The sequence below is a fragment of the Xenopus tropicalis genome, chromosome 7 (assembly GCF_000004195.4).
Source record: "Xenopus tropicalis strain Nigerian chromosome 7, UCB_Xtro_10.0, whole genome shotgun sequence".
In the NCBI taxonomy this organism is placed as follows: Eukaryota; Metazoa; Chordata; class Amphibia; order Anura; family Pipidae; genus Xenopus; species Xenopus tropicalis.
Window position 1 is genome coordinate 104205988 of NC_030683.2, and position 19949 is coordinate 104225936.

At 39.8% G+C, this 19949-nt stretch overlaps 1 protein-coding gene across 7 annotated transcripts in view; it reads left to right on the forward strand.

Moving 5' to 3' along the window:
• LOC100493774 (myosin-10) overlaps positions 1-19949 on the forward strand; it is a 114226-nt gene that overhangs the window by 50333 nt on the left and 43944 nt on the right. For all 7 annotated transcript variants that reach the window (XM_012967418.2, XM_004916218.4, XM_012967417.3 and 4 more), the window contains 3 exons: positions 12731-12887; positions 13318-13345; positions 14561-14663. In XM_012967418.2, coding sequence (XP_012822872.2) covers positions 12731-12887; positions 13318-13345; positions 14561-14663 — 288 coding nt within the window. The remainder of the gene's footprint in view (positions 1-12730; positions 12888-13317; positions 13346-14560; positions 14664-19949) is intronic.

A 19949-nucleotide genomic window follows, 5' to 3' on the forward strand; every position in this document is an offset into this window, starting at 1 on the left:
TTTCTTAAATTACCTTCCCTGCCTCCATATCCCAATTTCTCACTGGAATTTCAATTGTTTATTTGCACATAATTGTACCAATGAGGTTACTCCCTAGTGTGAGTGTGCCAATAGCCAAGCACCTTATTTCTTCTAGTAGCAATGGAGTCAGACAGAACATGGCAAAAACGTATCAAAATGTGCTAATTGCTAGTCACTATGGATTCTTCCTTGCTTAAGTGCAGACTCGGGACAATGAACATAATTGCAGAGCTGGAAAGGAAGGGCCTTTGACTAAACACTTTTCTTTGTCACTGATACTTCTCGATTAAACTAGAAGATTGTTTCGGAGTTACAGATACTCCAAATAATAGTGCATAGTAATTTAGTACATTTAAAGATATATACTGCACAGCAGCAGCAGAGTGTTTATTATATATTTATAAATAGGAGATACAGTAGGGCTCATTTATCAACACCGGGCAAACCCATAACCATAGCAGTCAGTGAGTGACCTTTTTTTAGCCAGCTGCAGGTAGAACAATTAATGCAACAGTTTGGTTGGTTTCCATGGGTTACTGCCCATGGGCAAATTTGGTCAATGTTGATAACCTTCCAAATCATCCTTATCACCATATCTGAATATTTATATTTAGAAAACTACCATATTGCTATCTATTTTATTCTATGTGTTACCAATTTCTGCCAACTTGGAATGCTACCTGGAGTATGGGAATTGATATGGAAGCTCCCACTTGTATGCATAAATGTAAATAAAAAGGGAATAAGTATATTGTGCACAGAGTTACCCAAATCCTGTTCCTGTTTCAGGAAAGTAAAAGGGATATAAATTGTGCATCTTTCCTGTATTGCTTTAGCAAGTACAAATATGGAACAAATGTCAGTTTAACACATCAGTAGTTGTGGCTACTTTGGTTACGAGCAACTTGGCTCCTAGAAACAACTGCATTGCTTAAGGCTTGGTACAAACCCTCCTTTATGTTGTACCTCTTACCAGCAGCACATAGCTGTCATTCTATGAATATACAATGGAGACATTGAGAATGCTTTCTAAGCCCACATTTCTGGGAGTCTCTTCTTTTTAAGAAACTATTTATTTAACCATAATTTGAGTCACTGGGATGAAAAATGAGTTGAACTGTATTATGTACTAAGGTTGCGATAGGTCAGAAAGGCATGCAGTGAGATATCTGGTTACGTTCCACCTTAACACTTAAAGCCATCCTTTAGAGAAATCCACATCACTCAAAGCTTCGGTTACATCTCACCAGTCAATCTCACCAGGTATTCACAAAAGTAATTGCGTTGGACCAACGAACAGAACTTTGGAGGGGCTATGTTTGCTCAGGAGCAGTAACTCATATAAACAAGTTAGCAGGTAGAATTTACTGATCACCTGTTTAAAAGCAAACATCTTATTGGTTGCTATGGTTTACTGCATATAGGGGTTTGTGTCTTTCCAACAAATATATCCCTGTACTAACGGCAACGCTCACTTTTGGCTTTTGGTTTGATCCCAATAATTTATATTTTACAAAGGCAATGAACAAACAACTTTTGCCAGCAATTAATTTTCATTTTATTAGTCACAAGTCAATGTCGCTGATGTTTTCGATATAAGGGGTAGTTCCTTTAAGTGAACTTTTATTTTGTAATAGAATGTCCAATATTTAGCAACCTTTAGTTGGTCTGTATTATGAATTTTTTATAGTTTTTATATGCAAAGACAAAAAGCACCCATTATCAATATACATAGAACATTAAGATGTTTTTGTGCATTAAGCTATTAAAAATACCATTCTCTTTGTGACCCTTTTTGTGATACTTTATTAATAATTTCCTTCATTTTCTGCCTCTTTCAAGCTTTAAAATGGGGGTGGGGGTCATCTCAGCATCAAACCATTTTCAGATTCAAACCAGTGCTTGTTTGCTTGGGTGAATTGGACCCTAGCAATGAGTTAACTGCTAAAATTCCAAACTGAAGAGCCACCGAATACAAAGCTAAATAATTTAAAAACTGCAAAAATGTAAAAATGAAGACCAGTTTGAAATTGTCTCAGAATATTACTGTCTGCATTATACTAAAATGTTATTATAGGGTAAGGGTAAGGCCTCACTTGAAAAATCTTCTCGTTGTACCTGCACCCGGAAGCATTTAATTCACCTGGGTGCAGGCACACACAGCTGATTCAATGCTTCCAGTGCAGGCACAGTTAGAAGGTTTTTTAAGTTTATGAGCAGTTTGTCAATCTACCTCATAGAGCCTTACACTATACATTTAATTTTAAATCTCCATATGTCAGAACTGGCCCCAGACTCTTATATCAGTCTAATGGCCTTACATTACATATAGATATTCATGTCAGTAAGTTAATCATCAAGCGAACCTGAAAGATATATAAACCCCCAAGCCAGTTCATCCTGAAAACATCCTGGTAAATGGGCATCCAACCAATTTCATCCCATCAGTGAATCGTCGTTGTCCACTCTCATAATGAGACTGACTGCCCATAAAGTAAAGAGCCCATAGCCATGTTCATGATGAAACCATATTTCAGTGGATGTTCCCTTGCTTTTCCCACCATTCTGTAGATAAAGTAATAATTCCAAACAAGGAAGTGAGGAGCTTTGCTTGTTGTTATTGCTGGTTGGAAAATATGCTGTGTAGCCAAAGTGTTATTTAAAAAAGTAATGCAGTAAGCAACTAAGGGCTGATTAGCTTCAATCCATATTTCTGGTCTTGGTTGAAGAAGAAAGTGTAGCTCAACAAGTTCACTTAAGAGAAAGATGATCGTCTTGTACATGTCAGGCCTAAAGGCTTTGTTCAGTTTGCTTTCATACATTGCTCCTAATGACTTTAGCTCTATCTAATGTTCACATTAGGACCTTTTTAATGGCTTGGAAATTCTCTATTTTCTATAAAGGCACCCTAGGGCATGTGCTTAGGGCAAGCATTTATATAAAAACATAAATCCCCAGCCCTCTGCAATATGGTTGTGGATGAGTTCGGTAGGTTGAGGTTTCCCTAATGGTAATCTGCACAGACTTTGACTGTGGCAATTAGGTAGGAGAGGCTGTGGCTAGGGCAGTGCCAGATGTAATTCCAGTGCTGAATATATGGCAGAAGTCTTTACACTTGGGATCATACCCCTTTTTCATTAAAACATTTGATCAGGTCCTCCTTAGTTAATAATAAATTTGCACATATTTGTTAACATTGTCATAAGAGCTACTAACATATAGTAATATAGACACTCCAACATAGAAAATGACAATTTACTCTTAAAGGAGAAGGAAATTCATTTTGGCATTTTACTGACAATAGATTTGCCACATTATTGCCACCTAGAACACTATATTTTACCATACCTGAGTAAAGAGCCCTAGAAGCTTTCTTTGTTTGCTTAAGATTGCAGCTGCCATTTTACCTTGGTCTTCATAGCTTCTTGGTGTATAGCTATAGCTCAGATCACATTCCTAAGCAGGAGAGGAGAGAGGGGGAGCAGGAGAGGAGAGAGAACTGCGAGAAGAAGTCAGATACCCTAAGAACATGTTTACTATAAAAGAGACAAGAAATCCTGTGTTTCTTTTGATAGAGGACTCATAGACTTACATAGACCTTTCTGATAAAGCTTACTTAGTTTTTACCTTTCCTTCTTTAAATTGCATGTTCAATAGCTTTGCAGACCCTAATGGGAATAGCCCCACACTTTGGGAAACCGTTTGTAGGGTAAAGTTGAATACAATGTCCGCACCTAGGATTTACTCTAGAAGAAATCACAAAACAGCAATTAAGGAATTAAGACTAATTTGGCATAGAAATGTCCAACCAGTAATCTTCCAGACTGTTTCCATAATTACTTATACCAGTCATCTGACCAGTATGGCAGCTTCCATGCTTCAGCAACTGCTGCTGACCCCATTGCAATTGTGTACTGGTACCACTGCCTGATTGTGACTGTGACGTAAGCTACCCCTGTCAGGGAATCATGCCGGTAACAAAAGATAATACGAGCACCAGTAGAGCAAGGAAAGAATGTGACTTGTATTGTCTGTAATATTATTGCATTTGTACAAAGAATGCAAAGAAGTCTTTGCTTCACAACACTCCATTACATATCTGAGATACAGTTACAAAGTGGAATGCTTAGAATGTTGCTGTGAAATGTGCTGGATTGCCCTCAGAGAGTAGACCATTATTGGGGGTTTATGGACCCCAATATCCCTACTACCCGGACTCCATTTAGATATAATCGTATGTGAGAGACGCAGCTTCCTATAAATCCTTCTATAGAGAATCTGCCATGGCACACATACAGTTTCTTTCACACTCTACTTGCATCAGTGTTTAAAGGATAATTACCAATAATTACTAAGAAGTTCTAGCAATTACTAAAAACAGAAATCAGCATTGCTATTATCAGCATTCCCTGCCCCACATGGCACATGGCTTCCTTATTCACGAGGTTCAGTCCTGTAATAGCCACATGTTTTAACCATGCAGCATCCAAAGCAACCAGCAAGCAATGTCTGTTATTTTTACCTTTACCCAGATTCCTTTTTTGCTGAATGTGTCAGCACAGAATTCTGTCCAATCCCGTACAAAAATAGATAAATACAAAATTAGTAACTCCAGATAGAGTGGATAAAAGTGCAAGAGAGAAATTTTGCACAGACACCAGATTTTTTTCCGTGAAACCCTCCGTTTTAATTCCTCTCTACCTGCTCTAAATCCCCCAATTTGCTGATTTCCTGCCCCATAGACCTATCCATTGCCCCCTGACATCTCAGGCCCATCCATTCCCTGCCAATGTGACTAATCGATCAGCACCTCCCCTGCAGGCCGGAAAAAATGTATATTTATATATATGTTTGACATACATTAGTCTGAAGTGGTAATACTACTATACAATTAAATCCAAGTCGTGTTTTTACCTGGATGGACCAGAATTAGGGATAGGCTGCAAAGGCATGTGCCTAGGGTGAAATTGGGGGGCAGGGTCAGATTGCGGTATGCGAGGCCCAGCAGGGCTGCTACCCTAGGGGCCCCTGCACCCCCTCTGAGGCCCATGCCACCCTCATGCTCCCCCACCACATGCCCCTCCCCCTGTGCACACCTTATACTTACTCCCCCCGCAGTTGAGGGAGAATGTCTATTGGTTTATGCCTTTATTAAATAAAGGTCTCACATTATGTGCCTCAGAAATTGCCATTTGACTGCAGGCCTTGCCCATGTTTCCAATGCTATTTGGGCAGCTATTTTGTACAGCGTGTAGCCATTTCAGGTTGCGCCTCAGGTATGTGGATTTGCTTAAATGCACTGAGAAGGAATGTTCCGTGCTCACAATCACACGAGCCATACCCTCTTAATTCAATGTCTGTCTGAAGGGATCCTGCCCCACCTATTTACATTGTTACTCTCACACACACACTGAAATTCTCTCTTTACTCTTTTGTCTAATAATTTAGATTTTTGTAATAATATTATGGTATAACTTGGCTTTTCTTGACTCTTCCAGCGATCCCCCAGTACAATGTAATAATAATTGCCTCCGTTCATCAGTGCTTTAAAGGCAATGGCACATGGGGCATTTTGATCAAACCATCCTGTTAACCCAATAACCTACTATTAAGATTGAATTATATCATTCAAAAAAAGGGCACAATATTCAAGCACCTTTAGGTGCCATTGCCCTAAACATAAGTGAGTTTTCAGGTAAGAGATGAATATGCCTCTTCTGGGACTATAGCTCAGTGCATACATATTGGATGCCTGCATAAAGCTAGACTGAGCTGCTGTTTGTCTGCTACTATAAGGGAATACATTGCCCCTGTGCAAGCACAAAGTAAAGCTGTAAGGCTGCTTTACAGACATAGGTGCTAAATTGAACACGTTCAGTTACTCATAGCAACCAGTCAGATTTTGCTTTTTATATGTCTAAATTGTAGTAGAATGTTGAAATTGCTTATTAGTTGCTGTTGGAAACTATACTTGTGCAATTTAGCACCTATGTTAGTACATAACAAAAGTAGAGAAGGAATGTGTTGATTTAGTTTTTTTAGTGTTCATCTGATCTGAACTGAAATCTTAAAATCATGTGACCTAAAAGGGGTTTTTCACCTTTAAGTTAACTTTAAGTATTATATATAAAGTACTATTCTAAAACAGTCTGCAATTGGTATTTTTTTGTTTTTTGAATGATTTAGCTTTTTGTTCAGCGGATCTCGAGTTTAATTTATAGCAGCTATCTGGTTGCTAGGGCCCAATTTAACCTAGCAACCAGGCAGTGTTTTATATAAGAGACAGGGATATAAATAGAGGAGGGCCTATATAGAAAGATATGGAATAAAATGTAAAACTAACAACAAAATTGTAGCCTCACAGAGCAAAAGGTTTTTGGCTTCTGGGGTCAGTGACCCCCATTTGAAAACTTAAAAGTCAAAAGCGTAAGCCAAATAATTAAAAAACTATAAAAAATGAAGGTCAGTTAAAAAGCTGCTAAGAATAGGCCATTATTTTGTAAAGTAAGGGAAAATACATTTTGAAAAAAAGCCTATTAGAGCTTTGTCGCCCACTTCTCCTGTATCTGATCCTTTCCTTTGGGACAGTAATCCCCTCATAAATGCCCCTCACTGCAAGCCTATTTGCTTGTCACTGCTCCATCGGTCCAGCTCCAGTCTCAGCATTTGCTTGAGATGTGCACCTTTGCACTTTGCCTTTATAAACAAGTTAGAACATTTTTTCTTACTTTGTACTTTCAAGGCGAGATGAAAGAAATCCTGGTAAAGATATGTTCCTCAATGAGCCTAAACAGACAATTTTATTCATCTCTTGAGGCTGAGAACCATATATATCCACAAAGGTAACTGTAACTGTTACAGCTTGCCCTGCCACAAAAAAGCCACTTTGCTTTGAAACGTGTAGGTGCAACTTTAGATCTAAGTGATCTATAATCCACCGCACTACATACATTTACTTGCTGGGGACTAAAATAATGAGTGAGGATGACAGGCAGTCAGTCATTTTTAGTTCCCTTTATAGAATTAACTCTATGTATTTTGCTTAAGATGTCTCTGTAGATTTGTCATGAAAAGAATATTTGCACTGAAGGGTACAGACAGCTTAGCTTCATTCCTTTTGTCCATGATAAATGGTAGATTTCTCAGCATCGCCCAACTCCCTCTGGCTGTTCCTATGCAATTAGCCTTGTAACCCCCCCAAAAATGTGTAACATAGGCTGAGGTCACATGAGGAACTTTCATGGGATCTAAACCCCCAAAATGAATTGATTTAACTTACTCTTCTGTGCAGTTTTGCAGTTAACATTTATTTTTTCATTGTAATAGTTTGTGACATTCTGAGATATTATTAATTTTAGATTGCTAATACAGGTATAGGATCCGTTATCCAGAAAACCACTATAAAGAAAGCTCCAAATTACGCAATGGTCATCTCCCATAGACTCCATTTTATTCAAATAATTCACATTTTTAAAAGTAATTTCCTTATATAATAATAAAACAGTACATTGTACATGACCCCAGCTCAGATATAATTAACTATTATTGGGGCAAATTAATTTATGCTGTAAATTGCAAAACTGCTCAGCACTAGCCATCTAAAAGAAAGCAGAGGAGCCCAAGGGTACAGTCAGGTTGCTTTATATTAAGGATGCACCAAATCCAGGATTCGGTTTGGGTCAAGATTTAGCCTTTTTTAGCAAAATTTGGATCTGGCTGAATCCACACTTTGGCCAAACCAAATCTTTAAAATTACGTGACTTTATGTCACATAAACACGAAAGTTGAACATTTTTCACCACGCACCAAGCTTTTACCCTTCCTTATTCTAATTAGCATATTCAGCCAAATTTGCAAAGGATTCTGGGTTCAGCCAGATCCTAAAATAGCGGATTCGGTGGGTCTATACTTTATATTGCAAGCTTGTGAGCAGAGACATAAAGGCAGTATAGCACAGCACAGAGGTGCCCATGCCCAAATGTGCTGCTAAAGCCGAAAAATGGATACCCGTGTATGGGCAATTGCTTAAGATGACGCCACTGGGCATGTCTGTGCAGGAATTCATGAGTTTTAAGAAAAATCGGGAGAATGCTATGGGGTGGTGGGAGATCGGGGAAGAGACACCAATAACGGGTAACTCCCAATAATATAGGTGGGGTTGATGACAGCTCTGCGCGCAGAGACTTAGGCGCCATGCTTGTAGCATAGAAAGGGTACCAGGCCCCCAGGAAAGCCCCATAGTGCTTGGTTGGATCTGGGCACTGCGTTGTGCCACTGTAATGTACAGGGCTGATATTGGCTGCTCCGTTATTCCCAGCATGACTTGGTGCTTGGTAAAGCGTTGGGGAGCAGATACTGGGTTTCCCAAACGAGTGCCCCTTAGCCATGATTAGTCCATAACATGCGGCTTGATCCTTGCTCTCTTATTTGTTTGTTGCTATGCACCTCTACTTTCTGTTTAATCTTGCTTCAAACCAAACAGGACTATTATATCTTCAGGTGCTGTCTCTATTTTTATAGCTCATTATTAATGTGGCATTATACCTTTTATCTGTCTCCAAATATTTTCTTGGCAGGCGTCACCAATTGGTTTCCTACAGCTGCCTACAGGACAGATGCTGAATATGAGGGCATAGGTACCCATGCACAGGGCATTTTTACTTGTTATATCTGCATTTGTGTGACTGGGAGCTACCATATTGCTTGTCTGACAAATAGATGGTAGTGTATCATTGTTAACTATAGGGCACGTGCCTGTGATGTGAAAGCTTATGTGCATAAGTATAAACCCCCAGTTACAGTATGTAAATATGAACAGTAGGAGCAGGCAATTACAAAAATACATTGTAAAAGTACATTATAAATTGGTATATTTCTCCTTTTCTGATTATAAACATGGCATGCTATGGCATCATTTTCTGTCTTCCTTTGTCAGCCATTGTCTCTCATTTGCTGCCTGGGTTTCTGCTTTTCCTCCTTTTGTTTAAACTGTGAATTCCTGATGTAACGACTATTAAACTGGCTTTGTGTGACAGTTGCTGGAATGAGACCTCACAATGGCAGTTTCAGTGTGACTGCGCTACATTGGTATGCTTAAGGATTACACAGTTATGATGTCACCTGGCAGCACACCTGGATAAAAATTGTATATTTAAAGTAAAAGCAGCCAAAAAATAGTTCCTTTACCAAACGTGTGCCCCATAGAGCTCATTCATGTTGGGCTTGTGGGGGGCATTGTTCTGCTCCGCACCTTGACCCTCACCCCCCGCCCCTCATGAATACATCATTGACGAACGCAGGTAGCACCGTATTTATGAGGAATTATGCCCTGCCGTGACTATTGATGCAGGGAAAACTTGGAACTACCACCACATCCAAACTTGAGGGTGCCATGCAGACTTCTGTTCAGCTATGTCCAATTTGTAACAAAATGCAGATGCAGTTGCTATTAATTTGCCAAATCAGATTCAATAGTGGTAGGCACAGTGCAATTGATTCAAGTGTATCGCCCATTTGCAACCTCAATGACTCCGGAATTCTGGGGGGCAAATTGTGTCAAAAAAACATGGAGATTGTGCCTGTGCACTTTACTCAGTGTTCCTGCAGATGTATATGTGCCCTATTATTTTGGTGTCCAATAGGGTCCCTGCTGTTATGTAATATACAAACAATGTAAGCTAGCAATATGGCACCTTCTGGGCTTATACATTAGTTACATATTATACAGTTAAATAAAATGTCTGATTCTCTGTGAAGGGTGCTCATGTAGGGAGGGCTGTTTCACATCCCCGCCAAGGCTTTCCTTGCAGGCAATTGCGGGGTACTCAGTGACTTCCTTCTCTCTAATTAGCCCTGGGAGATGGGAGCAGGCCAGAGAAACCAGTAATTACAGGTCCAATTTCAAAACTCAGCCTTGCAGTATATTGTGAGGGGTAGGTGTGGCCGCTTGGCTTTTTGTGGCGGGAAATCAATTTCTGTCCCATTTCCTTGTATTTCTACAGCACACTGGCTGGTATTTGTATTTTCCTTGTGTACAGCGTTTTACCAATATGATTCTCATGCTATGGCAATGCTATGACAAGATGGCAGCAGTAACACTTTCTTTTAGTAAGGGCCAGGAAGATGTAATTCAGCAACATTTAAAGGACCATAGTTGAGACAATTCTGCTATATAAGTAATGAGGCTTGCAATGTTTGTTATATGGCTTACATCAGTGAGCTATTGGTAGTGCCACATGGTATAGGTTTTAATATAGGCTCATGATGAATATGCTGATTGGTTTTGTCCTAGGAAGGGGTCCACTTGGGCCTGGGCCCATGGTAGTCTGGTTGTCCAGTCCAGTCCATTCCCTTTTTCCCTAATTGGTAAAACCTCTTTGGTTAAAGGGAAAATCCAGCTTCCTCACCAAAAGAGCCCCTTAGGGAACTGTTCCAAGCCATATTATTACATTAAAAATCATGAAAAGGCTGCAGATTTTTTAACTGATAAATATGGCAAAGTTGTTTGAAATGTTTACTTTTCAAAAGTGTTTTAAGTGTCTGGGTGGAGTTCCTCCTTAAATTCTATTGTGGCTGAGTTACTTCTGTCTGAATCTAGATCCTTTGTCCATACACGAGACGTGCTTCCTGCCCCCCCATGAATCTCATTCTTGCCACAAATATTTTCTGCCACAGACAGACACATTCTGACAGATGTTTCTTTGTGCGACACATGGAAGTGCCCCAGGGTTTCTTTTCCCTCAATTACAGCATAAACGAGGAGATATTTTTTCATGTTCATTTGTCTTTCACCCACCCATGAACAAAGCAATCCTGGATGGCAGCCAGAGACTCACCTCATCACCCAACTATGGAACCCATACAAAGTTTGGGCTTGTTCCTCAGTAAGAGCATTACACATACAAGCAAAGAAATCCATCCGTGTGTAACTCGCTTTTGGCTTTTGTTGGCAATTATCCTTCTGTTCATTCCATAGAAGCACAGGAAAAAGCTTAGATCATATATTTACACTGCATAAAAATAAAGGGGGCCACAGTTATAGGGTTCATAAATGGAGCATATTTCTAGTCTGATTCCTTAGCGGGATGCATGTGTAGCGGGCAATCCTTACGTGAGATATGAAGGCGTTAAAGCCAAATAAGTTGTCTAGATGTATACATAGTGGTCTCCCATAAATACTGTACTAATATAATAACAGATCCACACATTGAAATGTATACATTTTCTAAAAAAATGTATAAAAGTATACATTTTTACACAATAAAAAACATACATTAATTAAAAACTTTTTATTGATGTTAAAGTTATTTTTTAATTCAATGCTTTGCAATATCCTCTACTGCTGGCCCTGGCTAAATGTACCCTTGAAACAATAAAGCAGTATTCAGTTCTCCACCAGGCAAGACACCCCAACATTCAACCCAGAAATAGCCTTGGAAAAGTTTTGCAGATGCCCTCCAGTAAGTAATAGGGTGGCCACCTTTTCTTTTATTTTTTTCTCTAATAATTTTATTGGCATCAGGCATCATTGTTACGTGCCAGGCTGGTAAAATATTAGCCATGTGGCAACCCTATCCAGTAATAAGGGCAATGACACACGGTGCTAAACCCACATAGAAACAATTAGCAGCGTTGTCAATTTTGTAGCTCAGCGTGTCATTGCCCTAATAGCTTAGATTGACAGTTTCAGGGCAGAGGCAGCCCTCTGCAATCCATGGTATGCCCTGTTCTTGCCAGGCTATCTGGCAGGCCCGGACTGGCAATCTGTGAATCCTGGAAAATGTGTGTACTTCAAATACCGGGGCCTATTTTGTATCCTAGCCCTGGCCTTCTGTCTGTTGACATAGATTTGCACTAGAAGCCTATAGCCCACAGCAGCACTTGGCACATGGGATGGGCCAAGTAACTAGACTCCGAAGGTGGGTTCAGAGGCATCTTATATTTGGCAGCCTTACCTATCAATTATTAATGCAGCCCAGTACCCTAAACATCATAATCTAGGCTTTTATTGCTAGGTGGTCTTAGTTGCCATGTTATCACCCCAGTTTTATTGTACACATTATTGGGCAGATAGCCAGGTACATATTTTGTATACAACACTACTTAAGAATAAGCTTAACAGTACATCGCTATATTCTTCCATATATGCCTTTTCATGCTAGAAGGCAATGAGTATGGTACAGTATCTCCGACTCCGATTTGAAATACAGTATCCTATTGAAATAAATAAACTGTATGAAAGAGGTGTGTTCCAGTTATGAGATGCAAGTAAGTAGTGCTGCAGTGTATGTGCTGATCTTGCCAGCTGCAGTCTCACTCTTACATGGTGGCAGCCCAGCCCCAGCATATAAATGCTTAGCTTGTAACACATGGAACCTGTTCTGCAGCTCTATCACTCTCACATCATTACTGTATTTAATGAGTTTCAAAGGAAAGAAAAAAAGATAAAAATAGGAATTATTATATATTTTTTATAATATATTTTCGTTCTAGTATTACCCCCGGATAATCAGCTTCCTTCAATAAATGCATCTGAAATCATCTATATTGTATAAGGAGGAAAAGGACTTTCAGGCCTTTTAGAAGTTAATCGTCACCTTTGCTCTCCAGCATTATTTTCCTTGTAGGATGACGGCCATGTTTGTGGTTTATTAACAAGGATTTTATATTGTAAACAGTCTTTCACTGTCTCTTCTCTTTTCTCCTACAGACTTATTCTGGCCTCTTCTGTGTTGTGATTAACCCCTACAAGAACTTGCCCATTTACACGGAACAAATAGTGGAGATGTATCGAGGGAAGAAACGGCACGAGATTCCCCCACACATATATGCAATATCAGAGACTGCATATCGCAGCATGCTGCAAGGTAATACAACCACACATAATCACCTCGTAAAGGGAAAGTTCACTTTTAGGTGTACCATAATATGCCATCGATAAAGCTACATTAAGCGACATTTTGCCTTTATTATTTCTTTTATACATTTTTTTTATTATTAGTTTTCCTATTCTGCCCTAACCAAAAATTCTGTGATTTTGGGGTCAGTAACTCCAGCAAACAGTCTTTATTTTCAGTTCCTTGACTGTTCATCTCCCATGCTGACTTCCAAACTGCTAGGGTAATAATGTCAACCAAAATAATTATATGCAAACTAATAGCAGTTGAAATGCCATCAAAAGAGCCTGGCACTTAAGAGGTTAAATTCATCTGTATCACACAGAAATTAAAACATGTTGTGCAATGTTATTGTCTGCTTTCTCATCATTGGATGTTCCTCATCTTATGTTTTGTTTAGATCGAGAGGATCAGTCCATCCTTTGCACGTGAGTAAACAGAGTATATCTCAGAATTGACTTGCTTACAATATGACATAATCTAATCCCAGTCTAACATTTATTAGAGTTATATATATATATATATATATATATATATATATATATTACTTTGCACAGAATATTTATTGTTTGCATTGGGATATGTACTGTCTGCAGTCTAAGTAAACAGCAATGCAAATTGTGAGTTTGTTCCATTCTGGTGTCCATAAAGGCACAAATATGGGGGAGAAATATTGCAGGTTGATTTGATGTTCTGATACCACTGCTGACATTAAGGGCAGGAAAGATGAATAAAACTGGATTATGGAAGAAAGAAAGGTTGTATCTCAGTTTACATAATAAATACTTCCTGGAAATCATATGTTTTAGGAAAGTCTTGGCTTACATTGTTGTTGTTTCTTCATCCCCATACTGCTATTTTTAAGGGGTGATTTAATTTAACTTCTAGTATGTTATAGAATAGCTAAGCAACATCTTCATTATACTTCATTATATATTTTTAGTTTTTGAATTATGTACCTTCTCCTTCTGATTCTTTTCAACTTTTAAAAACTAATGTTCTGTGAGGCTACAATTTTATTATTAATATTCCTTTTTATTACTTATTTTTCTATCCAGGTTCTCTCCTATAAATATATCAGTCTCTCGTTAGAACCACTCCCTGATTGATACTGTAATATAAACCCTAGCAATCAGATAACTGCTGAAATCCCAAACTGGAGAGTTGCTGAAAAAAAATTAAATAATTAAAAAAAAAAACAAATAAACAAAATACAAATAATAAAAAATCGTGCCGGGCCCCCTCAGAAGGTTTTTTGCAGGGGGGCCCGGCATGACAAGTTACTCTGCTGTCTCTATGTATGTTTTACATAGCATCAAATGTAGTACTAAGCAGCTGGTAGTATATGTAAAGAGGTAGGTTGTATGCACACATTGGCTTAAGATTCTTATGCCTTTTAGGGGGTTCTGTAATAAAACACACTTTTTTGCCCAGGTGCAGTAACCCATAGCAACCAATCAGATAGCATTTACTGGTCACCTGTTTAAAAGCAAACACCTTATTAGTTGCTATGGGTTACTGCTCCTGGGTAAACTTAGTGTATTTATTAGTTATGGGGGTTAGTGATTACACCCTAACCCTAATACACACAGAGGCGTGTCAAAATCACTATGAAAAATGTTTTTTATTTGTATTTAATCTAGTGGAGAATCAGGTGCCGGCAAGACAGAGAACACAAAGAAAGTCATCCAATATTTGGCACATGTGGCTTCTTCACATAAGGGGCGAAAGGAGCACACAGCCCCGGTAAGTACTAATCCAGCTAATCTCTATAGCTGTATCATGCCCCAAAGTGCCTCACGACTCAGAGAGATGTGCTCAGGAAGAAAAATTGCTGTTTTGATCTAATATAATGTAATCAAGCTCTAGGAAGCCATTGTATTTTTTTCTTTACCTGATAAAATGAAAGCACCATTCACTTCCTGATGTGCTCTCAAGTTTATGTTCTTTGGCAGTGCAGAAATATAGCAGCTGCTGCCAATAACTACAGTACGTGATGTGAATAGGGAGCATACCCTTTATAACATGGAAAATGCACCCAAACTGAATTGAGAATAGTGTGGTTGCATCTAGATTTGAGACACATTAACTGGTTCTGTCTGATATTCATTAAGAATGAACAAAAATTAAAATTTATATGCATATAATCACATGCAACTGGGGGGATCTAGATGCACTAATCCAAGCTACCATTTCAGCTGTCCCTAGGACATTCTTAGGCATTAGGCAGGGAATTATTTTCCTAAGTGCTATGGTACATAGAGTGGATTATTTGGGACAATGACAGCAGAGATTTCTTAAGTTTAAAGTTATTAAGTTGTAATGAAACACTCTAAAATTGGATTAATCAATTTGCTGGGTCTAATCTATTCCCATAGAAGCCTATGCCGATCATGCACTGTGCTTTTGGGCAGTGAAAGGGTTATTACAGGCACAACTGGCACTAGATTGTTATTGTTTGTTTCATTTGAAATACATCAGTTCCTGTTCATACCTGCATTCACAATCTATATGCCAATGCAGGTGCTGGCAGAATTTGCAGTCTTTGGAACTAAACTGCTAACAGGGCCGGATTTCTGTTTTGGGCGCCCCGAGGCCGCCCCTGTTGGTCGCCCCCTCTCCCCCCGTGCACATGCGCAAAAGAGCCGCCGCCCCCCCCCCCGTGCGCATGCGCGAAAGCGCTCCTTTAAACTCCCATACGGAGCAGTGGGGAGAGGTCCCGACTGCTCCGTATGGGAGCCAAATTTAAAATTTTTCTTGCGGCGGAGCGGCATGCCACCCCTAAACTTCTGCCACCCTAGGCCCCGGGCCTTTGTGGCCTCTCCACAAATCCGGGCCTGACTGCTAATATAATGAAAGGCGCAGAGTTTGCTCCAATTCTAGTAACTCATAGCAACCAATCAAATGTTTGCTTCCAGGCAGTGGAACAATAAATACTGCCTGCTGATTGGTTGCTGTGGGTTACAAGAACTGAAAGAATCTCTGCCTCTGTTATATAACCTTTTAAAAGTTCCAGCTCTTCTTATTGAGACACATAAGTCACAGCAGCGAGAGGGACATAACTTAATCCTCATGTCAATTCCCCTTGTTTCTATGGGAATTCAACTCAGAAACTTTGCCTGTAGCACGTAGAAGTAAAGAATTCTACACTGCACCGTTAACATAAATAAACTACACTGAAATAGTGCTTCTCTGCGGTGGAAGAACTTTCATGATGGTACAACCTGTAATGTAGGCAGCTATGTAAAACTGCATTATAAAGGGAATATAATGGCTCCAATATCATACACGGGCATGGTAAAACCCTATGGCCAAGTGTCGCAGCATCTAACCATGATACATGTGTGATCTTTATGTTGGTCCCATATAAGGTATGAGAACCTGCAAAGAATCCACTTTCCTCTGGGACCAGTGCTCCTTCTCCAGTTGTAGACTGCAAATTGGAAAGATTTTAATGGATTTCCACCAAACATGAATACGTCTAAATGAAAATAAGAGTAATTCTTTGTTTAATGTTTGCATGTGTCACAGTTCAGATCACAGACATTGCATGAGAGTAACTGTTAATAGATTATCATGTGGATATGACACCTGTAGAACCTGCACCTTATACTTCATGGCCAAGCAAGGCAGCAACCAGGGCGTAGTAGCCCTAATAGGACCTGTAGCCCTTCATCTGTTACAATGTTTAACATCCCATAAACAGCCAAAGGAGCTGGAGTGTGTATACAGAAAATATTTGAAAATTTGTATTTGTCTTTTTTCCCCTTAGGGTGAGGGCACAGTGGGTGTACTGTCCGCTTCTCTGTGTTTTGTAGGCAGGCGAAGAGAAGTTGATCAGCTCCTGTACTTCTGTGTATATATATATATATATATTCCTATAGTGTAGCCCCATTGTGTTGGAATCTGCTCTGTGTATCTGCACTAAGGCTGATGCTGTGCCTACACACAGGAAAGTGCAGCTACTACTATAGCAGCAAATCTGCTTCTGTCCACCTTCCTACAAAACATAGCGGAGAGAAGCAGACCATATGCCAGTGTGCCCTCACCCTTTGATGCTAGGGGTAGCCCTATGTAGCTGTTCCGCTGGCAATGAAGTTGTCGATACACCTTGATTACTAACAGTATCTGTTGATTATCTTGTACATTTTACTAATCCCAGATGGAAACGTTCAAATCTATGAAACTCAAGGCAAGTTGTCTGCGTGTGCTCCTTGCATGTTATGTGCGATGCATGACACTGGCACACCCTCTCACCAGCTGTAGTGCTTATGCAGAATGGTTCCTGTATTATCATCATATCTCCTTATCTTGGATCAACTTAGGAAGCACAGAAAAACAAGTTGGCTTTTTATCAATTTGAAATCCAAGTACAAAATGTGCAATGTGCAAAATATGTACAGTACATCAAGAGTCACTGCAGGCAAAGTAGTACCGTATCTTGCGCTTGATTAACCAACGCAAGTAATGTGGGTGTTTCTCTTGTGTTAATGTGAGCGTGAATTGCATCATTTCTGGCATCCCAATGCTCATGGTGCAGGAAATAGCAGTTGCGAGAAAGCAGTTTATTATTGGCAAATCAACTGTGTGTGTAGGCCCAGCAGGCAAAAGGAACCCTGGAAGTAGCACCTTCTCGGGGCAGATATTAATTACAGGGTTCCTTTATGTCTATGAGCCCTGAGCTTTGCACATTGCACTTTATTCAGCAAAGTGGAAACAACCTACAGTCTGGCATTGGATGCCAAATTTGACTCAGTTTGCACTGTGCGCGTCACCTTGTGTTAGTTATTGATAATAGTATCATCACTCGTGCATTATACAAAAGCATATACCCCTAACTAAACTGTAAGTTTAACTGTAACTGTAAGGCATTACTGCCCAGCCTTCAGAACCCCCAACCTTCAAACTGGGCTCTCAGGTGTACCTAGCAGGGGAAAAAGCCATTCTTGCCAAATTTTAACTGTTTGGGAACTACGGATATAAAAGCATGGAGCTGCAAACCATGGAACTCCAAAATGACTTATATCCTTATATTTCAAAATGGGTGGTGCATCACGCTTTATAAGATGCATATTTCAGTGAATCATGTGACGCAAATAACATCACTGATAACACCACTAAGCGCTGTATGTAACTCCCTACAACCCGCCCAGCCTTTAAATTAAGTAAAATATGTCTTTGTAAATTTCATCGGGGGTATTACAGTATGTTGTTAAAACTTGTTGGAAAAACATTCCTTTAAGTCTACTATGTCTACTAAAATGTGTAAAAGTTTGGGCTAAACCTATAATAAATGACTATGCAATGTGAATATATTTTGCAACATTCAAATGGGGTTTTATCAGAGTGTTTTTCATTGATTTAGAGAAAAGGGTTAATGCGGACTTAACCATTTAGTGCATTGTACAACCTTAATTAAGTAGAAAACCCTTTAAAGAAATAATAGGAGGAAGCAAAAAATAGCCCTGGTCTCTGGTTCAGAAACTCTACAGTAGAAGGCTAGGTATCTATATAGACAGGAGTATGTCTTGGGGATGAGCGCAGTTTAAGACAGCAGTACAAACTGGAGCTGGGTTCATTACAGATACGCAGAATTATGCATCAATGCTTTGCTTGAGCACAGTATAGTGTATTCCTTGTACAATGTGCCTTGTGAGTTGGGCTCAGAATGTTTTGTTTTCAGGCTTATAAAAACAGCCTTGCCATTGAAACACTGAGGCATTGCTTGGGCACATTATACATATGCATGGGGAAGTTCACCTTAAAATTAAGTTTTCATGTAATGTAGATTTTGTAGACAGTAGATAAGACTAAAAGAAGTAACACTTTTTGTGCTGTCCATTTTTGTGGTTAGCCATATTGGGCACTAACCCTGACAGATGAGTGAAGCGTGCAACATGAATACCTATCCTCCTCTTTTGCTTTTTGGATCCAAGGGTCAGTGACCCCAGTAACAAGTTGGGGAGGGAAACTAAAGGAGACAGGATCATTAGAAAAACCAGGGATGCTTCAAATAAATGCAAATTAGCAGGTTGCACTGATCTAATTCTAATTGCATTCAATTAAATGCATTCAGTTGAGCACTTGGAGCTGCATTTTCTAGAAGTCTCCTTGATTTTGTCACAACCTCAAAATACAGAGCCCATGTGACAAATATATACAGTCAAATAGAAAAAAGTCTGTGCAGAGTTGTTTTTTATTTGTATCTGTCTACTGCAGTGATCCACAACCAGTGGCTCGGGGGCAACATGTTGCTCGCTAAGCCCTTGGATGTTGCTCTCAGTGCCCCCAAACCAGGTAGCTATTTTTGAATTCCTGACTTGGTGGCAAGTTTTGGTTGAATAAAAACAAGATTTACTACGAAATAAAGCCCCCTGTAAGCTGATAGTGTGCATAGATGCTGCCTAATAGCCAATCACAGCCCTTATTTGGCACCTTATGGTGCTTGTGTTGTTCTCCAAGTCTTTTTACATTTGACTGTGGCTCACAAGTAAGAAAGGTTGGGGACCCCTGATCTACTGATCAAAGGCCAAAGTGACATTCGAGCTGAACTTCCCTATGCCTTGCAGCAGAAAGCACCGTGGCCAGGCTCGGTTAATGTAGCCTTAAAGGGCAAGGAAAGGCACAGTCACTTGGCGGTGCCAAAATGTTACCCCGAAGTGACTTTAATCGCTTACCTTGTACCCCGGGCTGGTGCCCCTGTTAGGAGAAAACAGCACCAGCCCGGGGTACCTGGAGCGTAGCGCTTCCTCCTTCCGGCTTCGTTCTTGGAACGACTAAGGACAGGCGCATGCGCAGTAGAGTGAAAAGCTGACTTCTCTGTTAAAGTTCAGCTTTTCACTCTACTGCGCATGCGCGCCGCAGGGAGCTCGGAAGTAGGAAGCACTGCAGGTACCACGGGCTCCAGCCCGAGGTAAAAGGTAGGCAATTAAAGTCACTTGGGGGTGCCTAACATTTTGGCACCCCCAAGTGACTTTGCCTTTCCTTCTCCTTTAAGCTTTCTGCATGCTTTTGCATTGGCCATACGTGTTG